Below are 14,948 nucleotides of genomic sequence, written 5' to 3'. Positions count from 1 at the left end.
TGGGCAGTGGTGGTCTTCTCCCTGCAGGAACCCCCTAGACTTCTCCTGGAATTTCAGAGGAAGATCTGCAGCCAAGTAAATGCCACTTTGAGCCCGCAAACCACATACCCTGAATTAGGGACCCTGCACTAACTGCCCATTCTTCCTGAGACCCTTCTCTCTCAGCCCAGTGGGAAATACAGTCCAAGGTTTCACACGTTCGTGTCAGGAGTCTGTGCTTTGACATTTAAGGCACAGGAAAGAAGTCATTGTGGTGGAATGTCAGGCATCAGCTTCAGTTGTTACTTTACGTATGAGTGTAATTGAGTAAACCTCCCAAAGCCCCTGAAATCTGGCCCTACAGGGTCCCTGCTTCCTCAGAGTAGCAAGGGTGGCTATAGACTAGCTTGTTACTTCCTCTCCTTCACGCCCCCTGCTTGTAACTGTTCCCCCTTCCCGTGCCTAGGGACTAAGGGGAGAGTGAAGGAGAGTGGAGCCCTCTCAGATGGTAATGGGTGGCCCGTGGTCTCCCCAAGTCAGTGGCAACATTAAGATTCAGAAGCAAGGCCGGAGATTAGAAAGATCAGATCTTTACTGCAAAATCATTCAAAAATCACATGGCAGCAGTTTCTTCAATACATTGCAAAGCACTCCTTGGGGCCAAGGCCCCTCATTGCAGTTTATTGCATAACTCAACATTTTAAAAATAGTGTGGCCACTTCTGAGGTTCACATCAGCTTTCCGTTGGTAGTGGGGGTGGAGGGTAAAAGTCACTTCATTTGAAAGCATCAGCAGCTTTTGGTAAAGGGGAGAGGGTCAGCTCTAATGCTACTAATCACCAGGAGGGTAGGGGTAGGGGGGACTGAAGCGAGCTCTTCCAGGGCCACACTCCTGCCACCTCCTAGGGCAGATCTTCTGGAATATAGAATGTACTCACAGGCCCAAGGAAACAAGGCCAGATTCAAGTGGCACTGCCCACCCCAGGCTGAGCTCCTGCCCACTCAGGGCTCTGGGCGATTCCGGCTCTGATCAGGCTGTTTGTGGTGGAGCATTAATGCTGCTGTGAGGGCGTGGGATGGGGATAAGGATCCACTTTCCGGTTCCGGAGGCTTTGGTGTACCATGCACAGGTGTGCACCATCTTCCTTGAGGGGACAGAGAAGCTGTGTGACAGCCCTCTCCCCCACCTACCTAGTACCTCCTCTGTTCTATTGCACAATTTATCCAGCTCTACAGGGCTGGGCAGGTGACTCAGCAGACGAATCACCTCAAGGGAGAGGTGGGAGTAGGTTCATCTCTTGACAGTGACAGGTGGATCTCCACTCGAGGGCCCCAATCCAAGCTGAGCGCAGAGAGGATGGCCAGAGGATCCCAGGGCTGCTGGGTCCAGGAGAGGGAGGGGAAGGCAGCAGAGAAATCATGCCTAGAATTCCCCCACGCCCCAGGGGTCTAAATATCACATTAAAAACAATTCCAGAATCCCACCCCATCCCAAGACCCTCTCAAAAGGCAATGGTGCTCCAAAGAAATTTTCTAGTCATTGGCAGTGCCCCTCCTGGGCCAGTCCAGGAAAGCTGTGTGAATTCATGGCTTTGTAAACTGAGATAAAGCATCGTTCCACAAGGCGCTTCTCCCACAGGTCCCTGCACATCTCAGTGGCAGGGCTGGCACTTGCTGCCCTTTCTGTGTGCCCAGCCTTCCTCTGTCCCAGCAGGGGTCCGTCAGGTGGAGGTGGGTCCCCTGAGAGCATCTGCAGCAGCACCCTGTCCATCTGGCTGCTTGTGTGTGGTAAGAGCTGAGGAGGGCATGGGGCAGGGCGGTGGGCAAGGTGACAGCCTTCCCTGGACTAAGGAAGGTGCAAAGTGCTGACAGTGCTGGTTCCGAATCATCCCCCTTCTCCTGCAGGGACCAAGATTCGGGCTACAGAAGAGCCAGGGGGCTCTGACACGAAGAAAGGTGATGGGCTTTTCAGGTGAGGAGGATGAGGGCAGGGAGTAGAGACGGGGAGGAAGCAGGTGGTCATCGGGACTGACCCCACCTGGCCTCATGGGCGGTTTGGCACGTTGCGCTCGAGCTGTTGGCAGCGAGCGCCTGGCAAGTGAAGGAAAGGCACCTGGTCCCGCTGACGGGCTCTGTCTCGGGGGTGGCCTGTCCGCCCAGCCGCCCACCCGCCTGCAGACCAGGCCTGAGCAGTTCCTGCGCATCTGCTCAGGGTGAGAATGCCTGGATTACTTGGGTGACTTGTGTAGGATTAAGAATAAAAAAATAATTTCTGTTGAAATATGAAGGGAAAAAACCCACCTTAAAAAACTAGACCTTTTAATCAGGAACGTGGAATTGCAAAGTCTTGTTTCCACAGTGTGGGAACAGCCCTGCGGGAGGTGCCACATCAGCACAGTGAGCCAGGGCCTGATTAGAGCAAAGACCCCCACACCCCAGACAGGGGGCGTCTGCTGGTGTTCCCACTTCCTGGAGCAGATGTGAAAGTGCAGGGTACATCATCAAGGGCTCCCTCTGGTAGGCTCATGCTCTGGTCACATCTGAGAGTCTTCCTGACAAGGGAGACAGCTGTGACACCTTGAGAGAGTAGCCTGGCTGAGGGCAAACCCAGCTGGTATGGCTGAGCTGAACCCTCACCCTGAGGCCTTCCAGGTGGGGACAGGAGACTGGGTTAGGCGACAGTGTTCTGTTCTCGGTACTTGCGCCGGCGGGCACAGCGGGGGCAACCCTTCTTCACCACGGCCTGGCAGCTCTGGTGGAAGACGGTCTTGCATTCACCACACCTGGGAGAAAGCGGCAAGTGCTCCTTTGCTCCTTGTGCCAATGGGCCGGAGGCCTCCCCTGGGACCTGAGGCTGGCTAGTTTTCATGATCAGACCCCGCAGTCAGGCTGTGTTCTACCCACAACCACAGGCGTGTGGGCGCTACTTCTCCTTCCCGGGACAAGAGAGCCTTGCAGCAATGCTTCCCCTAGGTCGCGTGATACACACGGTACTCTCTCTTTCATTTTTATAAATCTGCTGAGACTCACTAAATGACTTCTTCCTATGTTTAAGGCACTCTGCAGTTTAAATAACTCAGCTCTCGGTCTGTTCAGGGGCTGAATCCGGGCCAGGGGACACCTACTGAAAATGAATTAATGCTCCCACCAGTTCAGGTTTCCACTCCCACACGGGTTGGAATGGAGGTTTGATGAATTTTTTCATTTAACAGCTTCTGGTAATGAGCAACAACTGGGGACAAGAACAATTATGACAGGAGCAGAGGCAGGGGTAGGCACCACCTACGAGGTACCCGCTTTGTGCTGGGCCTTATGCCAACTCTCCAGGACAGTAACTCATTCAGTCCCTCCTCAATCCATTCAGATGACAAAACTGAGGCCCCGGGAGGCCTCCCACTGACAGAGCCAGCAGCCACCTTGTCTCCAGGAAGATGAAAGCTCAGGAGAAGCAGGGGAGCTCTGTGAGGGCTTGTCTTGTCCCTAGCTGGACTAGGGCTGGTCATGACTGCCCAGGGTGTCAGCTGCTCTGGACAACCTCACCGCTCCGTGGCACTGGCACAGAGGGGCTGTTCTGTGCTCCTGAATAATGGTGCAGGGCTTGCCACCCTGGAACACTGGGGCCAGCTGTGGGTGGGGGTGAAGGTGGGGCGGCTGGCTGGGTGTCCCACATACCTGACTGTGGTGTCAAACTCAAAGGGGAAGATGATGTCATGGTGGTGGCAGATCTGGCAGATGAAGCCACGCTGGGTGCACAGGTCGCAGTGGTACACGTGATGGGAGGCAAATTCGATGAGGGCCTTGAGGAATCCTTCATACACCCCCTCTGCAATCTGTGAGGGTAAGTGCAGGCCTTTTAGGCAGCTGTGCTGAGGCTGTGGCCATCTGCACAACGTGGCCTGCTGCTGCCCATGGCACCCTGCCTGAGGACTTGTACCCCAACAGAAGTGTCTTTCCACTTGGGCAAGAAATCCCCCCTGAATCAGGCCGAGCAATGCAGACGTCCAGCCCTTGTGCATCCTGGGGATAACAGGATTGACAGGTGAGACCCAAACCCACTGTTCTTTCCCCTGAGGAAGTGGATGTCCCAACCTCTCAGCCCTGTGGCCTTTTCTCCCTCTGCCCTCCAAGCCAGGGATGAGTCCAGATGCGGGGCAGGGGCTGAGGCGCCCCTGCGACCCTGGGCTTTGCTGGCGTGCCTGCTTATTCTGGGAGAGGGCTGGGGGCTCACTCACTGCCCCAGAAAGCAAAAGACAGTGGGACACCCATTCCAAGGTCCTGAGAAACTGAAGAGGGCCGTCTTGCCTCAGCAAACTCAGGCACCACCCCCCATCTCCCTTTCTGATTTCCCCAGAATGGGGTCTCTCTGGAGAGTTCTAGGGGGATGATATCTCACCTGCTGGAGGTCGGCGACACTGTACTTGTGGGGAGACTCCAAGAGATAATTCCTGTAGTTGAGCCTTCAAAGAAAACACAAGAGGTTCCTTAAGAGGGTTGCCAAGCCCAAGGCTAGTCTGTTTGTTTTCGTCCCTCCACACTGCTGGCCAGGAGGAAAGACCTGCCTGGGCTGGCCTGGGCTGGCACCTGTGCTTCCAGGTGACTAGCCGTTGGGACCCTGGGCAAGCTGCTTAACCTCCCTGCGCTTCGGGTTTCCTCCCCTGAGAAATGGAGCTGTTTTGAGGATTAAATAATTTATTTAAAGCATTTGGCTTAGTGTATATAGCACATAGTAAACAATGAATAATTATCTACTATAGTTGATAACATTATATTGCATAACTGAAATTTGCTAAGAGTAGAACTTAAATGTTCTCACCAAAAAAATTATGCATAAATAAATAAACAATAAGGTGATGAGGGTGTTAATTAACCAGGTGTGAGGAATCTATTTACAATGTATACAGTTATCAAATCACCATGCTGTACATGTTAAATAATTGACAACTTTTATTTGTCAATTATACCTCGATAAAGCTAAAAAATTTTTAAATTATATAAACGAATAAAATATGTGTCTATGAAAAATAATAATGAGGATGATGATGATGAAAGCTAATAACTGGTACCAGGAACTAGGCTGAGAGTTTTACATATATTAACTCTTTTAATCCTCACGGTAATCCTGTGAGGTTGGCACTATTATAATACCCATTCTGAGAAGGAGAGGCACAGAGAGGTTAAATAACTTGCCTACAGCTACTAAGTGGCAGAGCTGGGGTTTGGATGCAGGGACTTGGCTCCAGAGCCCGCGTCCTTATCCACCTAGTGAATGCCTGTAGGTGTCAGCTACTGTCGTTCCTGCCACCATTACATACCAGGGACCATGCTGGGGATAGACATGCACAGGATGTGGCCTCCACCCTCCTACAGCCCCTGATCCAGCTGAGAGGCAGATATTTGAGCATCTGGTTTCGGTACTATGTGAGAGGAACTGAGACCTGTCCTCAGCACCATGGCAGATCCTGTTTCAGAGGTGGGGAGACGGAGGACAAGGCTCAACCACCAACTGGGCTCCAGTTTCCACCTTGCCAGTGGCAGAGATCCCAGGCGTTACATCCTGAGGGATGGAGAGGAAACATCTGCAGAAATTCCCCTGGTACAAAAGCCTGCCTGGCCTTGCTATGTGTGTCTTTGTGGTGCTGGATTTGGGGGTGGGGGAAGTGGGGGTGTTCCGAATACAAGGAAGCTTGGGAACCTGCCCCAGGATGCTCCAGACGCCTGGGGGCAGGATGACGCCAGGCCCTGGGGCACCTGGAATTTGGGCTTGGCCATGGCTCACCCCATGGCCTCAGTTGTGTTCTGGGGGGAACCCAATCTAGGGTGGACACAGTGAGTCCCACCAAGTGCTGGGCAGGCCGCACTGTGTCCCGTGGGGTAAGGACACTGCCGACCAGCCGCTCAGTTCACTATGCTGGTCTCCACAGGAAAACCCCAGCTTTCTGGGAACAGGAAGCCACTATTTATCACCAGGAAAACGCAGTGGGGGGGAATGCAGGGTGGGAGTGGGGGACTGTTGCACAGGCTGTCCTTGAACTGGCAGGAAGGGTGGAGCTGATTTGGATGGAGAGTCTCCTCTGTCACCTGCCCTCTGCTCACAGTCATGGAAGGCCTGGGGGCCGGCCAGGCCCAGGGCCCACCCTGCAAGCCACCATGCCCGGGGCCTGTCACACACAGACAGGCCTGACAACTGATGTGGGAAGTAAAGTCAGAGAAGAGTTCCCCTTTGCCGGTGGCAGCCGCCTGGCTGGGTCCGCTGAGGGAAAAGGGATCCCAGAGCTGCCCGTTACTTCTCAACCTTTCTCATCCTCTCACTCTCCACGCTGGCCACGCGGTCCAGGCCTCCTCGCCCACACCAGCCCGGGTGCCACTGCTGCCAAAGTGGGTCTTTTCTAAACTCTCAGTCAGAATGAGACAGTCCCATGCTCAAAATCCTTCTAGGTCTGGCCCCCGTACCCACAATCCAGCTGCACTCAGCCCCTCGTGGATCCTGGCGAGTTGCATGCCCTCCTACTCCATGCCACAGGCCCCCTTAGCCAGGAAAGCCCTTCCCATTTCTTCTCTTTAGTTATTCTTCTAAACCCCAGTTAACTACATGTGGGATGCCATCTGTGCTGTGGCACTGCTGTTTTCCTCTGTGTAAGGACAGAGTGAGGTCTGGAAGCACACTCTAACAGTACTGTGGAGGTGGGACTGGAGAAGGTGTGCTCCGAACTTTCTGCCTGATTCTTTCTTGTACTGTTTGAGTACTATCCTTGTAAAGAAGAAAAGCATTTTCTTTTCTTTAATGAAGAAAAGAAACTCCACCAACCCTCCACTCAGATGCCATCTCCTCCGGGAGCCTCCCTGGCCCTCGGGGCCCTGCCAAGGTGGGGTCAGGTGCCCTTTTTCACGGCACCTGCCACCCTAATCCAGGGCCATCTGTCTGCCTGTCTGTGTCCCTTCCCAGACTCTCACGCGGCCTTCGTCACAATTCAGGAAGGCTATGTGAACACAGGGATGACTGACCATTGTATAGACAAGAAAGCCGAGGCTCAGAGAAGTGAAGCAACTTCCCTGAGTCACACAGCAGGTCTGAGGCCAGGCAAAGGCTACTCGTGCGCTCTTTCCCATCTGCCCTGCTTCTATACGGGGACTTATACAGGCATTGCCCTGCCTTCTGGTAGGCCAGGCACACAGTAGGTATGCAGGGCTGCTGCCCAAAGATGAGAACAGCAGGGCCAGGGAGAAAGAGGCGGGACTGCCCCCAGCACAGGTCAGCCCAGGCAGGTCAGTAAGGCCAGTGACCAATCTCAGCAGGGTGGGGACGTGTGAGTGGGAACAACACCCAGGATTCAACCCGAGTAGGCAGCTGGTCTGCTCAGGTCTGCAGAGACCCCCTGACTGGGTCAGGTGACAGGGTCCCACCTGACCTGAGATTTTACCACTCTGGTCACGGGGGACAGAGGAACAGACTCTGAAGCCCTGGGTCCTGGAATCTCAGAAAGGATGGGAGTGAGTGAAGACCCAGGCACCCAGCTGATGGCAGAGATGGGTGGAGCCTCCCAGGAAGACAGCCTTCTAGGGCCCCTCATGGTGACCCTCAGAGGGCTGTTCTTCCAGGCCCTGCGAAGGAGACCTTTGACTAAGAGAGAGCTCCCAGCAGCAGCCCCCTTGAGAGTCCTAGGGGACCTGCACTAGGTACCGCCCTGGCCCTGAGGTGCCGTGAGGGAGCCAGGACAGAGGAGGTACGGCCCATCAGATAGGTGGTCTCTGTGCCACCTTTGTGGGGAGGAGTGGCTGGGGGGGCAGAATGTATAGGGGCTTGTGAGCTTCTTCAAGTCCCCAGAAACACAGCAATGAAGCCCCCTGGGCAGTACACACCAGCTCTTCCACTTGAGGCCTCTTGAGGGCCCCAGGATAGCACAGTCCCACAGAAGGCCACAGCCTGGGCTGTGACCTAGGGGCTAGGAGGTGTTTATGATGGGCACCAAAAGACCTTCTAAGTCTGTAGTGAAGCCCAGCATCACCTCCTACTCCCGAGCAGGCTCCCAGGCCCTGGGTACCGAGAAGCTTCTCGAAAGGCATCCTGAGGGTCCCGCCCCAATCTTGCCGTCTTCTGAGGATTGTGGGAGGGATGCTGCCATGGACGAGAGCAAAGCAGCCACGGGACGGAGGACTGGCCGGGGAAGGGAGAAGCCAGGGCAACCTGCCCTTTGTGTCTGGACCTCACTTGCTTCTCCAGCCTTCCTCTCGCCACATGCCCCGCTTCCCTTCTCACTCCCTCCAAAGTTCTCTCTGTTCTGTCCACGTATGGGGGCCACGCACATTGTTCTTTCTGTCTGGAACACTCTTTCCCGCTTCTCTTCCCCTTTCTATTCCTACCGATTTTTCAGGTTTCATCTTAAATGCCAGTTCCTCCAGGAAGTCTTCCCCACTCTGCCCTGCTCCAATCCAGTTAGCCGACCCCCTCTGTACTGCCAGAACCTACCTCTCTTTCCTGGCCCTCAGCCCTGGCTGGAGCTGCAGCTGATTCATCTGCCTAACCTTCAAGAGGGCAGGACCCAGGCCTACCTTGCTCTATGTTGTATCCCACATACCTAGCCCAGTACTGGGCATTTAGTATATTCTCAATAAATATTTGCTGCTTAGATGAATGAACACATGAACAAATAAAAGCCACTCCTAAAATGAACACATGAACAAATAAAAGCCACTCCTAAAATGTATGGGGAATTCCCCGAGCCCAGTGGGCAGGAGATTTCCACCCAGCTCTGGCACGTCTCCCAAGAGGACACCTTGAGCATGCACTGGCCCTCTGCATGTGTATGTGTGTGCATGCGTGTCTGTGAGCATGCGTGTCTGTGTGTGTCCGTGTCCAGGGCGCTCACCTCTTGCTTAGCTCTTTGAGGGCTCCACTTCGGCACAGGCCCAGGTAATCCCCGAGAAGCTTCAGCTGCTCTCGGCTTCGCCCAATGAGGTGCATCCTCTCCTCATGCTGGTACAGAGATGCATTCACCAGCTGCAGGTTGATGAGGGGCTGGGTCTGGATCTGCGTCAAGAACTTCAGGGCCTGCCGGCAGATCTGGGCACCACCAGGCAGTGGGGGTGGGACAGAAAGGCCATCCGGTGAGCACCTCACTCACTCACCCTCCAACCACCCTCCAAGGGAAGTGGTGCCATCTTCATTTTACAGATGAGGAAACTGATGTTCAGAGAGATGAAGTGACTTGGCCTAGGCCCACAGCTCATACGAGCCAGGATTTGAACCCAATTTATCTGACCCCCAAACCACTCTCCATGGCACCAGCTCCTGATCCTCCTGGACCATCTGGGCCTCACAGACCCTTCCCATTATTTCCTGTCCTCCCAGCCCCCATTTTCCTGCCTAAAGGAAACAGGCACTGTCCCCTGGGCTGACTCAGTAACCAGGTGACTGGTGTGAGTCACGCTCCAACCACAGGAAGCTGCAGATCAGACATAGCTTAACAAGTGGTTTCCCCGGTTCCTCAGATCTTGCAGGCAGCACCACCTGGGTTCCCCCAAGTCTCCGTGTGGAGTTGAGTGAGCAATGTCAGCCTCTTCCACCTGACAGATAGGGCATTGAAGGTTCTACCCTCAGGCCCGACCTGACGGCGAAGCCAATTACTGTGCACATACTATTTGCTAGACACTGGGCTAAGGACCTTGACCGTATCCCTTCTTCATCCCGTTAACAACCCAAAGGGGAAGGTGTCATCATCTCACTTTATTGATGAGGAAACGAAGGCTCTGAGAAGCTGAAGTGGCTTATCTAACACACCTGTAGAAAGTGGAGCCCAGGTCTGAACTGAGGCATCGTCTCTGCACACCAGGCAGCCACACCAACTAATGCGCAGCCTCTCTCCCCTGCAGTCTACCCCCTGCTGTGATAAGAAGGCTGGAGGAGATGAGACAGTCTCCTCTGTCAACTACTGTGCGGTGGTTAGGAGTCTGGCTTTCACGTTAGAATTGGATTTGAATCCTGGCTCTACCGTTTCCTAGCTGTATGACCTTGTGAAACTTCCCTAACCTCTCTGTGACTCAGTTTCCTCATGTGTAAAATGGAGAAAATAAAAGAACCTACTTTCTGGGATTATTTTAAGTTTAGATTAAAAGATAACCTACATCCGCTTCTGGCATGTAGCGTACCCTCAGTGAATGGGGGCCGCCAGCAGATTCGGCGAATGCCTGCTGTGGCCAGCTTTCCCTTGGAGGGTCAGGAACGTAACAGGGCCCTCAGGAGATGGTTACTGGTGGGGCTGGGGAGGCCTCTGGCCTCCTGTCTCCCCGATCCCCCAGTATCTCTTACCTCCCTAGCAGTGGAAGACTCCTTTTTCCCATTGCACAGAGCCGTGAGGTACCGCCCTTAGCTGAGGGGCAGCCCACCTGGCAAAGCACAGGTGACCTAGGTCAAGCTGCTGGTCCCCAGCCCTGGCCCAGCCCTACCCAGGACTTGGCCTGAGGCCATGGGTGAGGCACAGATGAAATAATGCGCAGGAATGTGCATGGAAAATCGCCGAGCGCTGCAGGCGAGCCGGGGGCTTTGTGCTCCGCACGGACGGCTTCTATCTCGTGGGCGTGGAAGTGACAGACCGAGAAAGAAGCCCCAGTCCTGGGCTCACGTCCTGCCAAGTGCCAGGCGGGCCTCGCACAAGCGGGTCAGCCAGAGGCCCCTAACCCGCGAGCCAGCCACTTTCTAGTTTGAATTTTCCTGTCTTTCTCAAGCCAGGGATCTTTGAGAGAGCGCTAAATATTTCCTGATCTCAGATATGCCGAGAAAAGCACTGTAATTTTCTAGTTGGAAAGGAAGTGGCACAAGAATTGCAGCAATGAATAAGGAGATGTCTCAACAGAAGTATCTGGGTGTTGTAAATAGTGAGTGTGTTCTGTGGACAAAGAGTTCTTTGCATCTGTAGTGATTTGGAGGTTTAATTTTCTCCACGTAGTTAAATACTTAACACTGAGGGTAGGGGTGGGGATGAGGTAACCAACAAAAAAGCCAAAGTGAAGCTGACATCTTTAGGGCTCTTGTCTCCAGGAGGTGGAGGCTGGGGTGGCACAGACGCTGGGCGCCATGTCCCTTGCACTGGGATGAGCACATGTCCACATCCCAGGACGCATGGCCAGTGGGCCTGAGTCTTGAGAGAAGCAAATAGCTTCCTCGTGTTTCTGTGTCTGTTTTAGAAAAAATCTGTGCCTTTGGGAGGAAGTCAAGTTTGTGCCGCTGGAGACAAACCCTGGCCATGTGAATGAGGGGGCAGAAGGTGTGACGGTCTCAGGAGAGGGGAAGGGCACTAATGTAAGGCACTGTCTAAGTGGCTGGCGGGTAGCATCTCCTCTATTCCTCACACGAGCTCAAGACAGACACTGTTATAAATCCCCTTTGCAGAAGAAGAAACTGAAGTTACATAATTTGCTCATGGAAACACAGCTAGAAAAGTGGGTAAGCTCATTTGGAGAAGAGGAAAACCTGAACGATCTTAGAACACATCTTATTCAAAAGCATTTGGCGAACATAATAAAGTACCCAAGATGTAATACTAAGTGAACAAACCACGTCATAAAGCAGTATGAGTCCAGGATAATCCCAGAAAGTAGATACGTATGTAAATAGATGCACAGTGTGGACAAAAAAGGGGCGCTGTATAAACCTAACTGACAGTAACCTCACAGGGTGACCTGATCGTCAGTCCCTAACTGGCCAGGTCATGGTGGGTATCACGCCCCACGCCTGTAACTTCTTTAGTAAAAGCTTTATCTTTGCCTTAAGCAAGCCCTGTCTAAGGTTTCTGTGTGCCTTAACACACTTCTGAAATGCCTCTTTTCAGACCCCTCCTCCTCAGGCAGGACCACCCACAACATTAACTATCCTGGAATCCAATTTTCACCCTCAGGTAATCTTCCTTACATTCTCTCCTTAATTCCAAATGTATAAAATAAACCGCAAAACTGTCATTCTCCGGAGCATATGAGATCTTGCTTCCCCACAACTGTCGTAATTTGGCTCATAAATTGTTATGAAAATTCTTTACAGGTTCTTATGTCAACAACACAAAAGGCTGACTGCTGCACAAAAGGGGAAGTACAGCCAGCTGGCCAGCCGATCTATCCATCCCCATCTAAACATCCAACCGTCCAACCATCCATTCATCTGTCCGATCTATCCTGTCTATCCATTCAGCTATCTAGTTGCAGGTGCCTAAACTTTTTTGTCTGCAGCATGGGGAGCTACAGAGAACCACCCTCAGACTCCTAACTGAGGACCAAGGCAGGCACTGACAGAGCGCTGCCCAGGGCTATAGATTAGCATCAAGTATTTTTCTTGGTCAGCTCCCCAGCATCATGGGGCCTGAACCATGGCTTCCTTAGAGCCAAACCTGACAGATGAACAGCAGCAGCAAAGAGCAGTGACCATTCCTCTGTCACTCAGCAGCCCTGTGTGGCCATGACAGGCTGGGTTCGAGACGTACCGGGCGCTTGGTGAGGTCCCAGTTGTGGATGATCCTGGCTGGAATCACTGAGGCATCATCTTGATGGCAGATGTCACAGTAATAGAGGCCAGAGAAGGCACAGAGCTTGGGTCGTACAAATGAGAAGCCAATTTGCCGGGAGCAGCCTGAGGAGAAGGATGGTGGGAGTGAGCAGCGGCGTGGCCAGAGCCAGCTCCTGAATAACAGACTAATAAGGCAGAAAGGGCTCGCTATTTCAAGAGGATATAAAGATAAAAAGGGAGAGTACAAAGACAAGAACAACTGCCACCCATATTCCCACCACTCAGAATCAAGCCTATTGATTAATCTTTACAGCAAAACACTGTCAGAATTACCACTGCCATTTCACAGCGGAAGAAACTGATGCACAGAGGTTAGGAAACCTGCCAGTCACATGATTAAGTGGCACAGCTGGGATTCAAAGTTGGGTCGCGTTGGTCCTAGAGCCCACACGCACTCTTAGACATAGCTGCCTTGTTCAGCGTTCCCACTGCTTGCTCACCAATACCAGCCTCCTCTAGGTCCACCCCTCCACTAGGCCCCGAAATGGAAGCAACTAAGTCAGGGCCTCGGCAAGCAGGGAAGGAGCTGGGGACATGGGGTCAGCCATAGAGAACGGGTAGGAAGGCCCCAGGAAGCAGGGCAGTCTGGACACTACCTGGTGCCAGCTTGAAGCCAGAGCTGTTGGATACCTCAGGACAGTGGCGAGGGGCCCAGCCTCAGCCCCTAGGTGGGTGGTCCTCCCAAATGGGGGGCAGAGGGCATGGAAGTGGGGTGTGCTTAGGGCAAATCAAAGGCCTGGCTCAAATCCTGACAGACGCCCAGCCTCTCATGGAGCCGGGGAAAGAGTCCCTCCAGCCTCGAGACCAGAAGGGCTGGCTCTTCTGCTTAACGACTGCCTCATCCTGACCTTCACCAAATTTTCGTCAGGTTCTATTCCAGTATCTGTACAATTCAGCTACTACTGCCTATGTTGTGGAGTTTTTACAAAGATTAAATGGGACAGGTTTTAAAAGTGCACTGCTAACTATGAAATACGAGCCAAATGGCAGCAGTTGGTGTCTGCCTGGACATTGAGCTGTGTGCTTACAGGCAGAGAGGAAGCCCAAGCTCCCCAGTTCCCGTCTCACCAGCAGGCTGGCAAGTGGTAGGCATGGGTGAGAGTTGCTCCCCTAACATTCATTTGCACCGAGTGTGAATTGCTGGGCAGTGGGCGAGGGGTGAGCAGGGGTGGAATGGGATGGGCTTGAAGATGTTTCTGTAGAAAGCTCTGCTCTGCCTAGCTTCTCTTATCCTCCAGGGGTACTGACCACAGACCACTTCCTTCCAGACGCCTGAAGCAGGCTTTCCCCTCCGATCCCACAGGCTCTACCCTGACAGGGCAGCTCCTAAACCACTTGCAGTCACGACTCTCGCCTTGGCATTGTGCAGCAGGCAAACTGCTCGCAGTTCACCTGGAGGGTCCAGGGTGATGGAAATGGCTGGCTGGACTGGAGAGAAGAGCTGAAGACGGGACGGGAACAGGGGAATATCGCAAAGTCTTGAAAACAAGGGAGTGGAGAGGGCCTATGGAGACCTGGCTAAGAGCACGGGTTCTGGGACCATCATGGTTCTCATTTGGCTCTGCCACTTAATAGCTGTGTGAACTTAGGACGAGGTTCTTACTAGCCTTGTGACTCAGTGTCCTCAGCTATACACAGAGATAATAGTAGCACCTACACCTACAGGGTGATTGAGAAGATTAAATGAGACAATCCAAATAAAGTATCTGGCTCAGAAGAGTTAGATTTGAGAATAATAATGATATAGCAAATGTATTGTCTTGGAACAATATCAATAATGTATCTTTAGAAAAAAACCAACTTGCAAAACAATGTCTATAGCTGTGCTGTCCAACATAGTGCCGTGAGCCACATATGCCCTTTTAATTTTAAATCCATTTCGATTAAATAAAATTGAAAATTCAGTTCTTTAGTGACAGTAGCTACATTTTAATACCCAGTAGTCACATGTGGCTTGTGGCTACTATATTGAACAGCACAAATCTAGGACATTTTCGCTATCACTGAAAGTTCTAATAGCACTGAGTAGTATGAGCCCATTTTTGTAATTAAAAAAAATTGTGTGCACTTGTAAAAGCATGCAAAAATATCTGAAAGGGTACCATGCCCCTGCTCCCAAAGCATTTGATCATAAGTAATATAACAAAGGCAGTGGAAAGCTTAGCTCCCTAGAACTCCCTAAGCAGAGAGCAGCACGCAACAGAGCTGCCACCCACAGGTCCCAACCCTCAGAAGGAGGTGGCAGGAGGGAGCTCCCACGAGCAGGGGTGCTGGCCCCAGTGAGTGCTGGGGAGGAGCAGACGCTATTTCCTGCAAACATCTGCAAATAGCCTCATTTGTTGCAACACCCCAGGGGTGGGATGGGGGCACTTGGGGAGGATCAGGAAGGGGTGCAGAGTCTACTCCAAGAACCCCACCGGAGG

At 52.7% G+C, this 14,948-nt stretch overlaps 1 protein-coding gene across 1 annotated transcript in view; it reads right to left on the bottom strand.

Moving 5' to 3' along the window:
- Nucleotides 1-549: 549 nt before the first annotated feature.
- Nucleotides 550-14,948, bottom strand: part of PLEKHM1 (pleckstrin homology and RUN domain containing M1) — a 43,114-nt gene continuing 28,715 nt past the window's right edge. The window contains exons 8-13 of the mRNA XM_023521553.1: nt 13,836-13,953; nt 12,443-12,770; nt 8,843-9,036; nt 4,372-4,435; nt 3,651-3,808; nt 550-2,761 (exon numbers count right to left, since the gene is read on the bottom strand). Of these exons, the coding sequence (XP_023377321.1) occupies nt 2,650-2,761; nt 3,651-3,808; nt 4,372-4,435; nt 8,843-9,036; nt 12,443-12,770; nt 13,836-13,953 (974 nt within the window). The 3' untranslated portion in view covers nt 550-2,649. The remainder of the gene's footprint in view (nt 2,762-3,650; nt 3,809-4,371; nt 4,436-8,842; nt 9,037-12,442; nt 12,771-13,835; nt 13,954-14,948) is intronic.

The sequence above is a fragment of the Pteropus vampyrus genome, unplaced genomic scaffold (genome assembly GCF_000151845.1).
Source record: "Pteropus vampyrus isolate Shadow unplaced genomic scaffold, Pvam_2.0 Scaffold306, whole genome shotgun sequence".
Classification (NCBI taxonomy): Eukaryota; Metazoa; Chordata; class Mammalia; order Chiroptera; family Pteropodidae; genus Pteropus; species Pteropus vampyrus.
Note: the sequence above shows the minus strand (reverse complement) of the source record. Positions and strands in the feature narration are given on the sequence as shown.